The sequence below is a fragment of the Scyliorhinus torazame genome, chromosome 7 (genome assembly GCF_047496885.1).
Source record: "Scyliorhinus torazame isolate Kashiwa2021f chromosome 7, sScyTor2.1, whole genome shotgun sequence".
Classification (NCBI taxonomy): Eukaryota; Metazoa; Chordata; class Chondrichthyes; order Carcharhiniformes; family Scyliorhinidae; genus Scyliorhinus; species Scyliorhinus torazame.
The window spans coordinates 254,597,960-254,616,086 of NC_092713.1; the positions used below are offsets into that span (position 1 = coordinate 254,597,960).

General features: G+C 43.2%; 1 protein-coding gene across 1 annotated transcript in view; it reads left to right on the forward strand.

Annotated features, from left to right (window-relative positions):
• The first annotated feature begins 3,724 nt into the window (after positions 1–3,724).
• The window catches only part of LOC140426964 (uncharacterized), a 363,390-nt gene continuing 348,987 nt past the window's right edge, over positions 3,725–18,127 (forward strand). The window contains exons 1-2 of the mRNA XM_072512289.1: positions 3,725–4,335; positions 17,533–17,602. Of these exons, the coding sequence (XP_072368390.1) occupies positions 4,042–4,335; positions 17,533–17,602 (364 nt within the window). The 5' untranslated portion in view covers positions 3,725–4,041. The remainder of the gene's footprint in view (positions 4,336–17,532; positions 17,603–18,127) is intronic.

Here is an 18,127-nt window from a genome sequence, read left to right on the forward strand (position 1 = left end):
TTTGGGAATGGAAAACTCAAGCTAAAATCTAGAAACATTTTTATTGGCCTGGACTACATAAAGATGTGGTTAAATTTTGTCAATCATGTCACACATGTCAAGTGATAGGGAAACCTCAAACAGTGATAAAACCAGTGCCCTAATACCCATTCCAGCATTTGAGGAACCTTTTACAAGGGTCTTAATCGATTGTGTAGGACCGCTTCCTAAAACAAAAAGTGGGAATCAATATCTTGTGACTACAATGGATGTGTCTACTAGGTTTCCAGAGGCCATTCCAGTACGTAATATTACAGCTAACAGGATTGTGGAGGAGTTACTTAAATTCTTTACTAGATATGGACTACCTACAGAAATTCAATCGGATCAAGGATCAAATTTTACTTCAAAGTTATTCAAAGAAGTTATGGATAGCTTAGGAATAAAACAATTTAAATCAACTGCGTACCATCCAGAATCGCAGGGAGCGTTAGAAAGGTGGCATCAGACATTAAAGATAATGTTGAGGGCTTATTGTCATGATTATCCAGAGGATTGGGATAAAGGAATCGCATTTGTATTGTTTGCAATTAGGGATGGAACCTAATGAGTCTACCAAATGTCGTCCTTTTGAACTAATTTTTGGTCATGCGGTAAGAGGAAAAATTGGTGGGTGAGAAATCAGAAATTACACTATTGGATTACGTGTCAAATTTTAGGGAACAATTAAATAGAGCAGGTGAATTGGCTAGACAACATTTGAAAGTTGCACAAAATGTGATGAAACGGGTAGCGGACAAGAAATCCAAAGTTCGTAGTTTTGCCAGTGGGGATAAAGTTTTAGTGTTGTTACCAGTGGTAGGGGAGCCTTTAAAAGCTAGGTTTTGTGGACCGTATCAGATTGAAAGGAAATTAAGTGAGGTGAATTATGTGGTAAAAACACCAGATAGAAGGAAAACCCACCGAGTGTGTCATGTGAAAATGCTTAAAAGGTACTTTGAAAGGGAAGGAGAGAAAAAGGTAGTTTTAATGATTCTAACTCAAAGTGACGAACCAAATCCAGATGACTGTGAATTTGACATACCTCAAATTAAATTGGAAAATAAGGATGTTCTTAAAAATTGGGATGAATTGTTAAGTTTCCTTCCAGAGGAAAAACAAACTGACCTGAAAGAGTTATTGATATCACATGGGCAAGTTTGTAGAGATAAATTGGGAAGTACTCAAATGGCTATACATGATGTAGATGTGGGAAATGCTGTTCCTATCAAACAACATCCATAGAGACTGAAATTTTAAAAATTGGCACAAGTTAAAAAAGAGATTGAGAATATGCTTAAAAATGGCATAATTGAAGTGGGTTGCAGCCAATGGAGCTCACCCATAGTGATGGTACCTAAACCAGACGGTACCCAACGGTTGTGTGTGGACTATCGAAAGGTCAAGAACGGACTCTTATCGTACCCCACGTTTGAAGGATTGCATTGCGAAAGTGGGACAATCTGCTTTTATTTCCAACCTCCAGACATGGAAAGAACATTTAAAACATCGTATGGAGTTCTTCGATCGACTTCGGGCCACGGGTTTGGTGGCGTGATTACTCCACTGATGGACTTGCTAAAGAAACGTCAAAACTTTCAATGGACAGCGGATTTTCAACAGGCATTTGACTGCCAAAAGCTGTGGTAACCAATGCTCCTGTGTTGGCGAATTGCAAGGGTCTCTGTGGTCAGATTGAACTAAAGTATCTGATTCTAAAGAGAATTGCCGAGGAGTAGAGGAATGGATGGATCGTGCAGAGACTTTGTTCAAAGAGACTGTCAATCGAGAAGGTTTACAGTTGGAGGAAGAAGAACGAAGAAAAATGGCCTATATTATTATACCTGTTTGTGTGTTGTTTTTTTTAAATGAAAATGTATATTTACTGTGTGCATTTCTTAGTGGATGGTGCAAAAGTGAAAAATGAAACCATCTTGAAGTTGATGGTTTATTTTTTTTTCTTGCGGGGAGGTGTCATGTGAGAGTACCTTTAAGAAATGGATGTTTAAGCAATGTACCTTTCAGAAAACAGTGATGTCAGAGAGTGGGTGGAGCTGAGCTCAGTTCAGCCATTTTGAAGTTTCAATTTTGAGGAAAAGAGCTTGGTGTGTGTCTGTGTTTGCAGTGAGCTGGATCTGCTGTGATCTCTGCCATGAAAGACTATCTCTGGATCATTTGGGTGATTTAAACTCCTAACAGTAAAGCCTTTAACCTGATGTGTTTCTGTTTAAAGGTGTTCAGTCTCATGGATGTTGAAAGGGATAACTGAAGGATTATTTAGTGTTGTAATATTTTTGGGGTTATCTTTGAAGTAAGGGATGTTAAGAGATCCAATGTGTATTTAAGAGGTTAAGTTGAGTTCATGGAATTTTGTGTTTAAAAACCCACGTGTCCATAATTGTAATACCACACCTGGAGAACAAGCCGTGTGCTTCAAAAGCAACAATCCATTAACGGGAGAGGTTGGTTGAACTCCATGATACATTTTGGGGTTCTGAAAATGCCTCGTCCGTAACATCTTTCAGAGGGTCAGTGTTTACTTGATGGCCTGAGTGGCCTTTTTCCACCCTGTAGGGATTCTAGGAGTTCTAAAACTCTCCAAACCTTCAGGTTTATTACTCTTTTGGCAACAACATCTGCCTCTTACTCTAATCAGTTTCTTCAATTTCTCATGAGTCACTGTGAAATCACTTTTCCCAAGTGTCTCATCCTTTTCTACCAATGCACGCTCAGTTTCATCTTTACAAGCCCTCTCGCTCCCTTTACAACATAACACAGCACCAGCCCTTTCCAATACTCCACACACTCAGCTTTTACAATAACCCATGCACACCCCCACCCTCAATACTCGACACATACCCTCACCACCCCACACGCATTCTCTACAATACTCGACACACACCCTCACACTCTACAATACCCCCACATGCACTCTCACCCTCTGCAATACTCCACAATACTCACCCTGGGAATCAGAAGGAAACAGCAGGAAATGCCCAAAATGTTCAGCAGGCATACGAGTGTCTATGGAGAGAAAAGAAGGTGAATTAACTTTACTTCCCCCGTGCTCTCCCGGAGACACGACTGCTGTGTGTTCTTGTGGACCAGGACAGAGTAAAACATCTCTCTTGGTGCTCACCGACTGGCCGCTAGAGAGCGCCAGAGGGACATCAAACAAGCGGGAGAACAAATCCCTCCAAGTCCATTGAGCTCCAGCCAGCTCTCGGTGCCGCTTGAATCAGCATTGAAGCGACTCACTACTGGGGAGTTTATTCTTACTGAGTACGCGATGGTACAAATAAATAATTGAACATATCCAGAGACTCAAACAGCTCTGAGCCGAAGCCCACAAAGCTCCTTTATTTTAATCGCTGCAAAATTTAATTAATTCAATCGCAATGTGAAAGATGTTCTGTATTCTGGTGATTTTCGGAGGAGGTTGCAATCTCTCAACCGTTAATCATTTGTGTTGCCTTTACTTGGGAAAATAAAATATACTTTGGGCTCCGCAGTGTATGGTGCTTGTGAATCACCTCACCTCGCGCACTGTTTTCTGCTCTGTTTTCCTCAATGAAGTTGTTCACATTTGTACAATTGCGATGGTTTTTCATGCGGTTTCCCAGTTTGTGCCATGTGGGCGTGGTAACGTTTTAAGTTCTGGGAGTTGGCTTTGCACCGGTATGTATGCTAAATCTGGCCAGAGGGACTGAGAGGTGGGTAATCGATCGCAGCATTTCTTCCAAACATTGGCTGCTGTCAGGACTTGACTCGCACTTTCCAAACCTTCTGTTTAAAACAAGACCACATTTGGATTCAATGAGCAGAGGGAATCCCCACTCCGCAGCAAAACCAGGAGCAGGCGATCAAACAACCCTGAGAAAGTCCCTGAGAAAGTTGCACAGGGTGTCAGAAAACTATAATTTTGCAAAATTATTTCTACCTCTGATTGGGGTTCCCCCCCCCCCCCCCCCCTCCCACGAACAGAATTTGTTTGGTTTTGACTTTTGCAATTGGTGCTGAGAGATGGGCAAGGACCATCAGCCGCCCAAGACTGGGCAAAGTAATAAAGAGATGATGGCAACATCAACCCCTTTGGAATACCTCAGGACGCTGCCCACAGTAATCAGCTTGCTGGTATCGATCACTTCTGTTGTGTATTGCCTGCTGCTGAATGTCAAAACGGCGGTGCTGCAAGATAGGGTAAAGCTGCTGGAAGACCAGAAGGGAAGCATTTCACCGCAAGCGATAGGGGAGATTTCATGGGACGATGCAACTTTATTGTCCGTGCTGCAAAAGAGAATGGACCGACTTCAAGAGGTAAATGACTAATGTATGAAATGCAGCTGACCGTGTAGCAGACATATCTGGTAACTGGGACTTAAATCTTACAGCCATAAAATAACCAATTTCCATAATGTTCCGTTTTTCACCGTTACTTTTGCACGTCGATTACATTTCAAATTGATACCTATTGCCCAGTGCTTTCTACTGACCGCAAATTGAAAACAAAAACACGTGCTGAATTAGTCCTTGTACCTGTTGCCTTTGCAGTGCTAACCTGGTTAAATGCAATACGCAATACTGTGACAATCGCATTTGTATCTAATTTGCGCAGCAATTTTCATTATCTGAAAATAACTCAAAACAAAATGTAAGACTGAATATTGAAAATAAACAAATGTGAATTTTCCACTTTTATTCTTTGTTTCATACTGCATTGCGCTTAATCATTCCCCAGAAAGCATTATTAGCAAACACGTATTGACATTTTACAGCATTTAGATGAGGAGGAGACTATCCGACATCATTTGCTATCTTATGAAAAGAAACGATTACTTTTCCAGTCATAGCAGGCTGGTGACGAAGGTCCCAGCATGTAGAGGTGAAGAGCAAGTGGCAAATGGATAGCCCATCAGCTACAAAACAGGGACTATAGTTCAAGACTATTTATTCAGACAGGTGAAAGGTGGAATGTGGTGTCCCACAGGCTGGGTGCTGGGACCAATGCTGTTCAGCATTTCTGTAAATGATTCAGACTTGGGAATGTGTACATAGGTATTGGGAGCAGAAGTAGGCAATTCAGCTCTTGGAGCCTGCTGCGTCATACAAACAGATCATGGCTGATCTCTTCCTGGTCTCAAATCCACCTCCCTGCATGTTCCCCATATCCCTTTAACCTGTTTTTAAATAAGAAATATATCTACCTCCTTCTTGAAACCATTTAATGATTCCGCATCCACCGCACTATGGGGCGCGAGTTCCACAAATTCACCGAGAAGTAGTTCCTCCTTGTCTCAGTTTTAAATCTACCGCCTCTCAACCTGGTAGTTTAGCCTCTAATTGGTAGTATAATGTCCAGATTTGGGAATACAGATAATACTGAGAAAGACTGGAACAAATACAAAAAGATGTTAATAAATTTGCAGAACGTACGTGTAAATGGAAAATTAATTTCAAAGTAAATAAGCATGAAGAAATGCATTTTGCCGGAGGGGGAGGGGAGGATAGGGGACACTTAAGCTTCGGAAAGTAAGAATCTAAATGGGGTGATGAAGCAAAGTACCCTGGAGAAGCGATTCACATATCAGTAGAATTAGCAAGGCAGGTTAGCAAAGTGATACAAAATGACAGTTTTGTTAATTTCTGGAGTAATAAAATCAGAGGTTATGTTAGGCTTGTGTAGAATTTTGGTGTGACCAGATTTGAGTAACTGTCCAGTTCTGGTTTCCTTATTGGAAAAAGGGTTTACTTTTTAATTCATTCTTGGCATGTGAACATTCCTGACGAGGTTTATTGTCCATTCTTTGTTGCCCCTGAGAAGGTGGTAAGCTGTCATTCAGCCCATTTGGTACAGCTACACCCACAGTGTTGTTAGGGAGAGTTCCAGGATTTTGATTCAGCAATAGCTTGGCACAAGGTGGTAAAATGAAATACAAATACCATATCAAAACTGAAAGATTGCAATTATCAGAAAAGACTGAACAAACTGGAGCTCTTTTTGCTAGAAAATAGAAGGCTGAGAGGATGACCCAATAAAGGTCTTTAAAATTTTGAAGGGATTCTAGAGGACAAACGTAACAAAGTGGGGTGAAACTTTCAATGTCAGCAGTGTGAAAAAGCAACCCTGATCTTTCTCCCACTGAAGGTCACAGAACGGTAGTTCTAACTCTTATTGGATTTTTGTATCCTCGTTTCACTTTCACTTTTAATTGGTTTCATTTAAAAACCTTGGCAATATTTTCCAAGTCGATGGGAATCAAAAACAGCCACGGCGAAAAATCAGCAGTCAATTTGGTACAAATGAGGCAGATCCATTTGATCCTCGATGTTTCCTATTGTGGATAGTCTAAAAACTAGGGGCCAGAAGGATAAGATGGCCACTAATACATCCAGTAAGGGATTCAGAAGAAACGTTTTTGCTCAGAGAGTGATTAGATTGTGGAGCTTCCCGTAACAGCCTCCCCGAACAGGCGCCGGAATGTGGCGACTAGGGGCTTTTCACAGTAACTTCATTTGAAGCCTACTTGTGACAATAAGTGATTTTCATTTCATTTTTTTCAACATGGAATGATTGAAAAGATGAGCACAGAGCATGCAAGGGGAATCTAGACATGTACATGAGGGGGAAAGGAATAGAAGGATATGTTGATGAAGTGATAGGAAATAAGCTGGGAGAATATTCGTGTAGAACATACCAGGGTCATAAATCTGTTGAGTTGAATGCCCTGTGCATAAATACTATGTAATACTGTGTAATGTAGTGCCAAGTCCTGGCAAATATGTGTCAAATCCCGATACAGTAATCAGGATATTTGTTCTTCAGAAAAAAAACCCACTAGTTAATTCAAACCACCACATTTTCTGGGAAATCACTTTTAGTTGATAGTTTCAAATGTTCCCTCAGTTAAAAACCATTTGTTTGAAATTACTGAAGACTTTGTATTTATAAAATGAAGAACGCTTTTGGAACCAAATGCAATAAAACCTCACAATGTACTCTAATTGACATATGTATCAAATATACTCATTAGAGATAGTTAGGTATTTAATGAAATACAAAGTATTACATGGGAATTATGGTGAGATCGCATCTGTTTTTAACTAGCAGAATTCAACACACAACAGATGATATTTGCTGAGCATAATAAATATGGACTCAATCCCAGAAGTTCAGAAATTGACAGATTCGTAAGGCAGAACTCTGTTAATGTCTCTTTCCTCATAATGCATCTTTCAGACCTGAGGATTTTAAACAATTTTAAACATCAGTTATGTGAATAAGGGCAGAATTTACGGCCCCTACCGCACCCGGCAACCCCCCCCCCCCCCCCCCCCCCCACCTCCACCCACCCACCCCCACACGCACACACACACCACCACCACAACAACAATTGGACCAGAAAATTCTGCCCTAAGATTTCATTCAAACAGTTACATTAACAATACAGGAACCACTTCAGCTCAGAAATCATTTCACTATAAGCTACTTTTAACAACAGCACTCCTCAGATACAGTGGGCAGTACGGTGGCACAGTGGCTAGCACTGTTAAATCACAGCGCCCAGGACCCGGGTTTGATTCCAGCCTTGGGTTTCTGTTTGTGCGGAGTTACACATTCTCCCCTTGTCTGCGTGGGTTACGTCCAGGTGCCCCGCGAGTTTCCTCTCACTGTTCAAAGGTGTGCAGGTAGGTGGCCTGGCCATGCTATAAATTGCCCCTTTGTGTCCAAAGGTGTGCAGGTTAGGTGGGGGTTATGGGGATAGGGCGGGGAGTGTGCCGAGATGGGTGCCCTTTCAGACGGTCGGTACAGACTCAGTGGGCTGAATGGCCTCCTTCTGCACTCGAGAATTTCTATGCTTCTAATGGGTAACTGATGATCAGCACACCCCAAAGGTTCCTCTATTCTCACCACAACACAAACATTATTGGAACTGAAAAGCAAGTAAAATAGTTTTGATATTGCACTTTTTGTTTACAATAAAACACTGACATCAAATAATGCAGTCAGCGGTTTTGTAGTGTCAAATGCTGGCAGTATACAGTCAACATTTACGGTTGCCATGGAGAAAGGAGAGTTGGCATTGTCTAATGGCAATACTAAAACAAGAAACTTTCTATAATATGAATATACAAAATATATGCCTCAGGGGAAAAAACTAAACAAGCAACCGCAAATTGAATGAGTTTTTCAACTAAAAAGAAAAATGAAGGGTAAGTATACAAAACCGAATATAGGAAAAGGAGGTAAGTATAAGAATTTTTTAATGCTCAAATAGAATACTAGAAATGGGAATAGATAAGTGGAGCTAAAGATCTTGAGCACCATGCTGAAGAAGTTCTAATACTAGGTTACAAATAACATGTTATTTTAAGTGAGAAACCTTAACTGGTAAAATAAATATTTGAAACATGAAACATGTTTGAGAAATATTTACTAGAAAGACTAATATTAATTTGCAGTTCAACCTTTACAGTGCACACTAAAGGATTCGGATATTAGTCCCCAGAAATGCTTGACAATAAATTCATAGGGCAAGATTCAGTGGACTCAAGTTAAAGTGCACTGAACGGTGCAGTTAGCAGATTGTTTCCTGGCGGCTGCAGCGCCGCGAAACATCTCACTATCCAACGGGATATCCCTTTTTTTGGCCTCGGGAAGGTTCTCTCTGCTGAGGCCGCAGTTAGAGGAATTTCCTGCTGGAAAACCCCCCACAGACCGTCAACCAAGGCCGGAATTGAACCTGGGTCCTTTAAACTCTATCCCAGCATGTGAATTTTAATGATCTGTCAAATGAAGGTAAACGTCTTCCCGTTGATGTGCTGGAAACTTTGAAGTTTTGTTTCTCATTAAATTTCATTCCCCTTTAACTTTTTCAAGCCGCTTGGCTTGCTGAGAAGCCTAAAAGCTTTGAACTGCAATGTCTATAGTTAATTTCACGGACTATTACATTTTACAAGCCTCTTGATTGACAGGTCTAGGAATTTCAAGGGAGGCAGAAGTGTGTTCATTTTATAGTTCTTCACGGTCCACTAACTCCAAAGTGTCTCCTCTTCTGAGCAGGTGTATTTTCTTACCACAATTTTTTCATAGAAGTTTTTTCTTTGTTCGGAATTCCTTCCTAGAAAGAGCAGGTATTGTTGCTAACTGCAATTTTTTTCTATGGGGAGTTTCCTCTATCCTGAAGACTTCCCTCAAAAGACCAGGTGCTCTGTCTGAGTGCTGCCCCCTGGTAGTGCCAACCAAGCACAGCCAAGGAGAGGGGCCTGAAGGGGGGACTCGGGGGTGTGGGGGCTGGAGTGGGAGGGGCCTAGAGTGGAATCCTGAAGGAAGGCTCTTTGACAACCTATAGCGGAGTATTGCTCACTTAGAGGGGGGCCTTGCCAATGATTTGTGGGGTGGGGAGGGCCTTTTCAGCGAAAGGGTGAGGGTGGGGCGCTGTAGGGTTATTCTGAGATCCGGGTGCCCTTTCAAAACTGCACCATGATCTCTGAAGATCCAGCCTTCCTGACTTCTTCAGGTCCCACAGCGCAAATCACCCCGGGCTCCTAAAAAAAATCTCAGTGTGGGTAATCCACCCGGTGGGAATCACACCTCACTTTCCGCCTGAAACCGCACCAAGAAATATTTTGGGAGAATTGCACCCACTGTTTTTGAAGGCAACTTATACTTTCAATCAACAAAAAGAACATTCCTATTTATCTTTTAGCACAACTGCAAACACATTTCACAGATATACCTCACACTGCCCTTTAAGTAGACAGTCAGTTCACTGTGATTCGTAGCTCCCAAGTGTTTACTCCTGTTATTTTCCTTTCTCAACCTGCGAACTTTTTAACTGAAAAACTGTTCTCTCACCAAAACCAATTCTGGCAGACACGTCTTACAGACTCAGACAATTCGGTGAGCGATGGTGCTATTCTTGCTGATGAATGTTGAAGCCCCCATCCACAGTGCATTCTGTGTCCTTGTAGCCCTCAGTCTATCCTCTAATTTGGGTTCACTATGGAAGGAGTACTAATTCATTGGCATGGGGATGGTAATGAATAGCAGGTAGCCTTGCCCATGTTTGACAAGAAGTCATGAGACCCCACCAGGGTCCAAAATCATGTTGAGGATACTCAAGGTTACTGACACTCGGCTGAATGCTACTTTGCTCTCAGTTCCGGTTTGTGTTTCATGCCAGTGGGAGACTTGCCTAATAAGTCTGATTCTGTGATTATGACAGTGCCAGTTTGGTACTTAAACTAATTTCATTTTGAACAAAAGGACTTTTTTTGATACAAATATAAAATAAAAACAGAAAATTCTAGAGACATTCATCAGATCTGGCAACATCTGGGGCGAGAGAAACAGAGTTAATGTTTCGAGTCCGTATGACCCTTCTTCAGAGCTGTTTTGATGCTGTTTATTTCTTTGCTGTTTTTCTCTGACTACTTCTGGAGGGGAAACCTTCGGTGGGGTTGCAGCTTGCAAGAACAAACTCCTCTCTACCTCACTCAGATGGTAAATCTTCATGAGAGTCTAGATAGTGTGACTGCAACAAGCACCATAGTTGAGCCCAATCCTACCATCTTGCCTATACACAGGAGTAAGTAGGATTTGGAATCTGAACTGGTTTCTCCTTATTTGACCTGTGTACTGATATTGGGCGGAATTTTCCCATGGCCCCGCCGACGGGTTCAATGTCGGGAGAGGGGCAGAATTTGGCGGGGATACAAAAATCAGTTTCACGCTGATGTGAATTTCCCACGGTATCATCCGCCTGTACCCACCATGGTTTATTGGGAAACCCACTGGAGGCCTGTGTGAAATTGGGATACAGATGAAGGCCTGACCAGAATCTTCCACCCTTGCCTGAATCTCCACGACGCCAGCAGGAAAACACATCTGGAATAACGTGGTGTGCAGATGTTGAGACTCACCTGAACAATGCCTGGGGGTGATTCCGGAGTTTGGAATGAAGGCAGCCAGCAACCCTCGGCCCCGGAATACCATAGCAGTGGGAGCGGGTGGGGAGCATCTACAGGTGAATTTTCCAGAATCCGTGTTATTGAGGAAGTCCATCTTTTAGCCTCAGAATGTTCCTGGATATCCATCTTCTTTCTCAGGAGCTCCATCTTCAAGCTTCAGAGTGCTCCGAGAGATGCATCTTCATTTTCAGGGGGTCCATCTTTTTTCTTCAATAGTGGGTCAGTGATGTTGGACGCCTTTCCAATAATGCGCCCGGCTACAGGGGCGTGCTACTCACCTTCAGGCCTGCTCCGCCATCGAATATGATGCAAAACACCCGGTTGCACAATTAATGAGGTTGGGCAGGAAGATATGGTGTGGTTTCCCGCCGACCTGCGCAATAGGAAGCACTCCACGTTCCTGCCACTGTCACGGGACTCAGTCCGAGATGGGAGAATTCGGCCCATTTTCTTTGGCCCTGCTGCTGCCTTGAGTGAGATCAGTTAATTCAGCAGGCTGTGATTGACCTGCATTTTTCAGTATCACACAGGACACTGCATTTACCCTTGAAGTTAAAAACTCACCACTAGTCTTAGAATTCCCCCGAGACCAAAAAGGGTCGATATTCTAAATGGTGAACAGGGATTCTCACTCCCTGACTCCTGTGCAGGCTTAGGTGGGTACTATTCAGGTCAAACTATGTTTTCAAGTTATCCCCGGTATAACCCATACCTTCACAGAAGAATTTTACCTACTTACCACTTAGTAGCATCGCTATCCTGGGTCCTGCTTTGCTAAGTAAGTAAAGTAGGCTTTGTAATAACCACTGTTTCAGGTTAAAACTTTTAAGTTATTTTGTTATTATATTTTTTCTTTTAAAAGATGCAATCACTGTCTTTACAGAAAAGTAAAAAGATCTTGCTTCTGGATTCTCCTGGTTGGTTGAAGAGACCTTCAGGTCCACCTTGACAATCACTTTTCTTTAGCTTTTGGTCTTCCTCAGATGGATCCGTTGTTCTGCTCGGTTGCTATGCTCTATCTTTCTCATGTACCGAGCTGGGAGAGCTGGCTCTCTCTCTTTTTTAGCTTTTGGTCTTTCTCAGATGTATTAGCTGTTTTAGCTCGGCTGCTTTGCTCTGTCCCTTTCCCGTGACCGAGCTATGAGAGCTGACTCTGAGCTGACTCTTATTCCTTCTCTGCTTCTCTGCCCCTTTCTCAGGGTTTATATATCTTTCTAACAGTTATTAAGTTTTTTATGACTTTATTGTAAAGTAACTTTTATTTCACTTGGATTGTAAAAGGTACCTTTAATCTAAATTTTTCGAACACACTAAGTATTCATTTTGAGCATGACCTCATCTCATAGATCTCTGATTACATTGTTTCCTTTGTGATGTTCAAAAATGCTTTGATTTCAACGTGGTGTGACTTTTGATTCCTGTCATTTCTATAGTTTTATTATTATCAAATTGTGTCCCCAGCTCATAATTTTGACTTTGATTTGGGTCTAAATTGTGTTCTCGTGGACATGTTGTCTCCAGCTTTCTTTAATTTACCTGACATCAGAAGAACTTCACACCTTTACATTTAATTCAACTGAAAACCTCATCCATTCTTTTCCAGCTGCTTACTTAACTTCAATGAAGGTGTGAAATATTGCTTTTAACTTTATACTAAAGATTCAATTGGTGGTGAGTTTAAAAGACTTGCCTCACATTTAACCATTTGTCACCTAATTCAGCTGAACCTCACCCATTCTTTTCCATCTGCTTACCTAACTTCAAAAGGAGGTGCGAAACATTGCTTTTAGCTGTATACTAAAATCCACTGATTGTGTCTTGAAAGACCTTCTTGTTTTGTTTGCTAAGCCTGCTCGACTATCTTCTAAAGGCTATCTGCATTTCACAGCCCTCTCCTGCAGCTGCTGTGAACCCTTCGTGGGATTTTCCCCTACGTTCTCCCATGTTTCTTAAATCAGGTATTGCCAGACCTCCATGTTTCAAATGACATATCTTTCCATATTTTCAATTACACCCTGGAGATAATTATTCAAATTGCAACAGAGGAATTTCTGTTCTTTAGTATATAAGTTAAACAAGGCTCAGTAAAAATTCTGTTAAGTAACAAAAATGACAAGGGAAGGATGTGGTTGAATAACGTAATGTAAATATTAAAATATTGCGTAGCAGTTCCTTTCCCTGCACCCATTTATTTGTCTGGGTATTTGGAGTAACAATATCGTAGAGCAGCCTGTGCCATTCCCCTACGAGTATCTGAAGTGAGCTATTGGGAAGAATAAAGATCGGTGGATAAATATGCTACCTGCATGGTATTCAGTCCAAAGTCAATATAGTTTCAGGTTCCATCCCTCAGCTGTTTCAAGTTACCTAATCTCAGACAGGAATTACATTTTTAAAATCTGGTTGCAATTAAGATTGAATTAAATTAAACCCCTCTTGCATCTACCTTTTGAACCACGATAAATCAGGGCCCCAACCCTCCCACAGTACCTAAATAACTCCAAATAAAGCCACAAAGACATTTACTTTTCCACAATGGTGTAACACCATTCCTGTCCTCCTGGAATCTTTGACAAGTCTGAACACGCCATTATCCTCCATTGCCATCATCTCACTGGGATTGCCCTCATTTGGATTATAGCTGGGAAATCTCCAGGAATGGCTACTTTTCCCTTCCATGCGCCATCAAGAGTCCCCAAAGATCCATCCTCGGTCCTTCTCTTTTTTTTGTAAAATATTTTTATTCTCCATTTTCACATTTTTCTTCAGAATTTACACCCCACCAACAAGCAGTAAACGGTAACAAATACAAAGTCAATCCCCTTATCGACAACAGCGATGCCATCCTCCCACCACCCCAAACAACGGCCCATCTGACAATATAAGCATCAAATAAAACAAACCCTCCCACGGTGGGAAAAACAAAGGAAAAAAGAAAAAGGAATCAGGAATCGCCTATGATCACCATTGACCTATAGAGACTAACCCCCCTCACCCTCACATTCAATGCCATCCAATCCCCAAAAGAGTACCGTAAATGACACCCATGAATTGTAAACCACCCCCCCCCCTCGGCTCCTCCCCTCCACTTCCTCTAATACAACTCCTCCCCCTAACCTCTGCTCCTTCCCCCCAACTTTCCACGCCGGCTATACTTAACAGAACCTGTTCTGCTAGGCACCTCCCCCCACCTCACTCTCGTTCACTAGCCAGCTTAAACCGGCCAGCTTGGAGGCCCCCGCCCGGGTCTCCTTCCCCCTAGCCCGGTTCCAGGAAAACCAAGAAATCCCCTTTAGCACACAAACCCCGCATACACACCCAAGCCCCAAAGAACCATTATTGCAAGTGAAAGTCCCATCTCTTACCTTGTCCAAATTTTTACAACGTTGGCTCATTTAGCACATACACCAGCACACAGTGAAAAAATACAGGTACACGAAGCTACATCGGTACATGACCATTTCTCAATTCTGCCACAGTCCTTCTGCGTTCGCAAACTCTTCCACTGCTTCCGCCATCCCAAAAGAAAAGTCCTTGGATTTGTAGGTCACCCTCAACTTCGCTGGATATACTATGCCGCACTGCACCTTGCTGATGTACAGTGCCTTCTTCACCCGGCTGAAGGCAGCCCGCCTCCTCGCCAGCTCCACCGTAAAGTCCTGATATATGCATATACCAGCTCCAGCCCACTGCACCACCCGCTTCTGCTTTGCCCAGCACAGGACCGTCTCCTTCACACTGTACCTACGGAAACACAGAGTCACTGCCCTTGGCGGTTCACCCTCCTTTGGTATAGGCCTCCACGACCGATGAGCCCGATCCAGTTCATACCGGGAGGGATCATCCCCCTCCCCCAATAGCTTCGCCAGCACCGTGGCAAAATACACAGTCGGCCTCGGGCCTTCCACTCCTTCGGGCAGACCCACAATCCTCAGATTCTGTCACCTGGATCTGTTTTCCAAGTCGTCCATTTTGGCTCGCAGATCCTTGTTGATCTCTATGACCTTCCGCATCTCCTTCCCCATTGAGGTAAGTTGATCACCGTGCTGCAATAATGGCCCTTCCACTTCCTTCAACGCCTCTCCTTGCTATGCACCTCCGCCACTGCGCTCAATACCGTTGCCCTCACCGGGGCAATCCCCTCCTCCACCAGCACTTTCTATACCGCCCCCATCTCCTTCCTCATCGCCTCTCATGTGTTTTGTGAACTGCCTTACGAGTTCCACGGCCATCACCGTAGTCATTTCTTCAGCCGTGGGCAATGCGGCCTCCCCTGGTGCCCCAGCCTCCACTTTCCTTGCCGTCCCCGCGGTGACCTTTCCACTCCCCGTCTTTCAGCCGCTTTTTTCACGGCCGTTTTAAAACTTATTTTCGACATTTCCCTTCACTGTGCCTTCTCCCTGCTTTTGCCGCATCCATTGCCCCTGGGACCGGGCGTAAGACCCCAAAAAAGATGTTCCCGAATGGGAGCCCGCCAATGTGCGGCTGCCTCCTGCCCGCCGTCACCGGAAGTCCTCATCCATGGTCCTTCCCATCTTCATCTGCATCCCTTCTGATCACTCCACTGCCCTTAGATTTTCTGACCACTTCCCCAACTTTCAGTCGTGGAATGCAGCAATTTTCCCAGATAAACATTGTAAAGCGGTTAGTTTTGGTTTCTGCCACAAACTCCATCCCTCCCCAGTTTCTCTTTCAGATTGTACCACACTGCATATTTTGACCTGAAGTGGATTCTGACCTCAGTCTTCTCCATCCTAAGGACCACTTGATACCAATCCTCACCTTTGCCATACCTTAACCCAATTAGGGATGAAATCCTCTTCCATGCTTCTGTCACTTTCACACTAAAGGGCAGATTTCTCCACCGTCTGCCGCTAGTAGCTGGGTTCCTGATGCGCCGGAGAATAGGACGTCCAGGGAAAAGTCGGGATCGGTGCCGGGCGCCGCAGGTGGCGGGATTGGGGCTCCTGCCCACATGCCATTGAGAGGATATAAATAGATGCAAACAGGTCTCAATCCACTTAGCAGGCCGGGCACCATATTCTCCGCGTCCTTGAGATTCTCCAGTCCTCCGGGCTGGGAATCACGTGGGTGCAGATTACTACTGGTATTTACCAGCGTGGTCCTGATGTGTTGGACCTCGCGGTGGGCCAAGGGGGTAACCCATAAGGGAGTTGCCCCCAAAGTCCATCCAAGGGCCACTCTCCCCTCCCCCCACAGTGCCAGACCTGCCCACCCCCACCAGACCACCACCCAAGCCCTCGGAGACCATCTAAATAGAGAAACACCCACAGAGATCCCCTAAATAGGGAGCTCCCTCACCTACATCCCCTAGATAGGGAGATCCCCCACAGAGACCCCTAGATAGGGAGACCCCCCCATAGAGAGAGACCCTATAGATAGGGAGACATCCACAGAGATGCCCTAAATAGGGGTGGGCCCACAGATCCCACCAGACAAGAGACCCATGTTAGGAAGGCCCTAGAATAGAGAAGCCTGTCAGGAAGCCTACCCAGAAAAGAGATCCCTGAAAACCTAAATCATCTTGTGGTCTCAGACTTACTTTCTCCAGCCCTATAACTCTCTATTCCCTCACTGGTGGCCATGACTTCTACCTGTCCAGACCTCTCTGGAATTCACTGCCTGAACACAGTGGAAATGGAAATTGCCTTTCCATTTACCCCACTTCGTTTAAGGTGGTCCTTACAACCCACCTCTTTGAACAACCTTTAGGTCACACTTCCTTTAGCTCCTGCTTTGTCTCAGCATCTGTGTGTAAGCCTTTGCAAAGCTTTTTGAGTTGCTTTTTTCGACATTAAAGAGTTGTTTTCTTTGCTTAGACATCACTTTCTATGTTGTGTCCCTGTGAAGCATCTTGGAATGGTCCTTATGCTGAACATGTAATATAATATAATAAATATAATGTAATATATATAATTGCAGGTGTTGATGACTCTTCAATTTTTATGTTTGTTAGATAAAAGCTTTCTTCAAATCAGAAGCAAGCACTTTCAAGTGCTACCTGTCAACTGAGTTGGTTTTACACAGTTTACCCCATCAGCTGTTTCATTTGCTTCTCAGGCTGCTCAACAATACTGCATCCCTGCAACTGCAACAGTGCTGGCTTGGTGCTTGTGAATTTGTTACACATTAAGACTTATTCTTGTTATTATACTCCCACTTTATCATTGCTCCCAGTTGCTTTGCCACGCTGACAGATCGACTGTGTAGTATATAAAACTGGGTGAAGGTGAATAACTGAGCTGCAAATTAAGTGCAAAGAGATGTGTAAAAGGTTTCTGATGCCTAAACAATAAATAATAAATAACAGGCCTAAACTAAATAGTGTAAGACATTTGAACTGATCGCCATAACCAACTTGTACTGACTAGCACATTAAAATTCAAATTAGAAAAAGCAAGACCGTTGGCAATTTTATTCAGGAAGTTGTGATTTCAGCACTATATTCACATGATCACCACAAGTTATAATCACTGAAAATGAATTTTGCTGTCTTGTTGATAAATTGCCTTATTTTTGTAGGAATTAACTGACGGAGTGGCAAAAATCAGGACAGTTAGAGAAGCTACATCTGAATGTCTCTGCCCGCCAGGTGAGTACATTTGTAGCACTTACGCTTGAGACTTTTCCTCAAATTGCCACACATCCCTTTTATATATCTGAAATGGATTGATATTCCTTAAGACGCAGTTGTGGCAGAGCAAGGTTTCCACCATCTCTCAAAATTCTCCACAACCCATCATTTGCTCTGTACAGCAGGTGCCTTCCAATGGGTGGCGCCTAAACACGTGAGATTTGGGGGCAAAAACGGAGGAAAAGAAGACCCATAGCAGGTTTTCGCTGTCCATTACCATTTTGGGGGCCGTCCCACTGATATCTCAGGGAAATGGTTGGAAAATCAATGTTAGGGCAGTTTATGGTGAGGATTGTCGTGGAAAATCTATCCCATATTTGTTTTATACAGTCAGTTCTGTTGCAGTTCTGCTTTCGGAGCACTTGTTTAAGTCGTTAGATGAGGTAGGCATCTTAATTGTAAGAGAATTCCGTTTGGGATGTAGTTACGTGGTTAGGAACATGATATTCAGAAATGAGATAATCAATCAGATTTGGACAAATC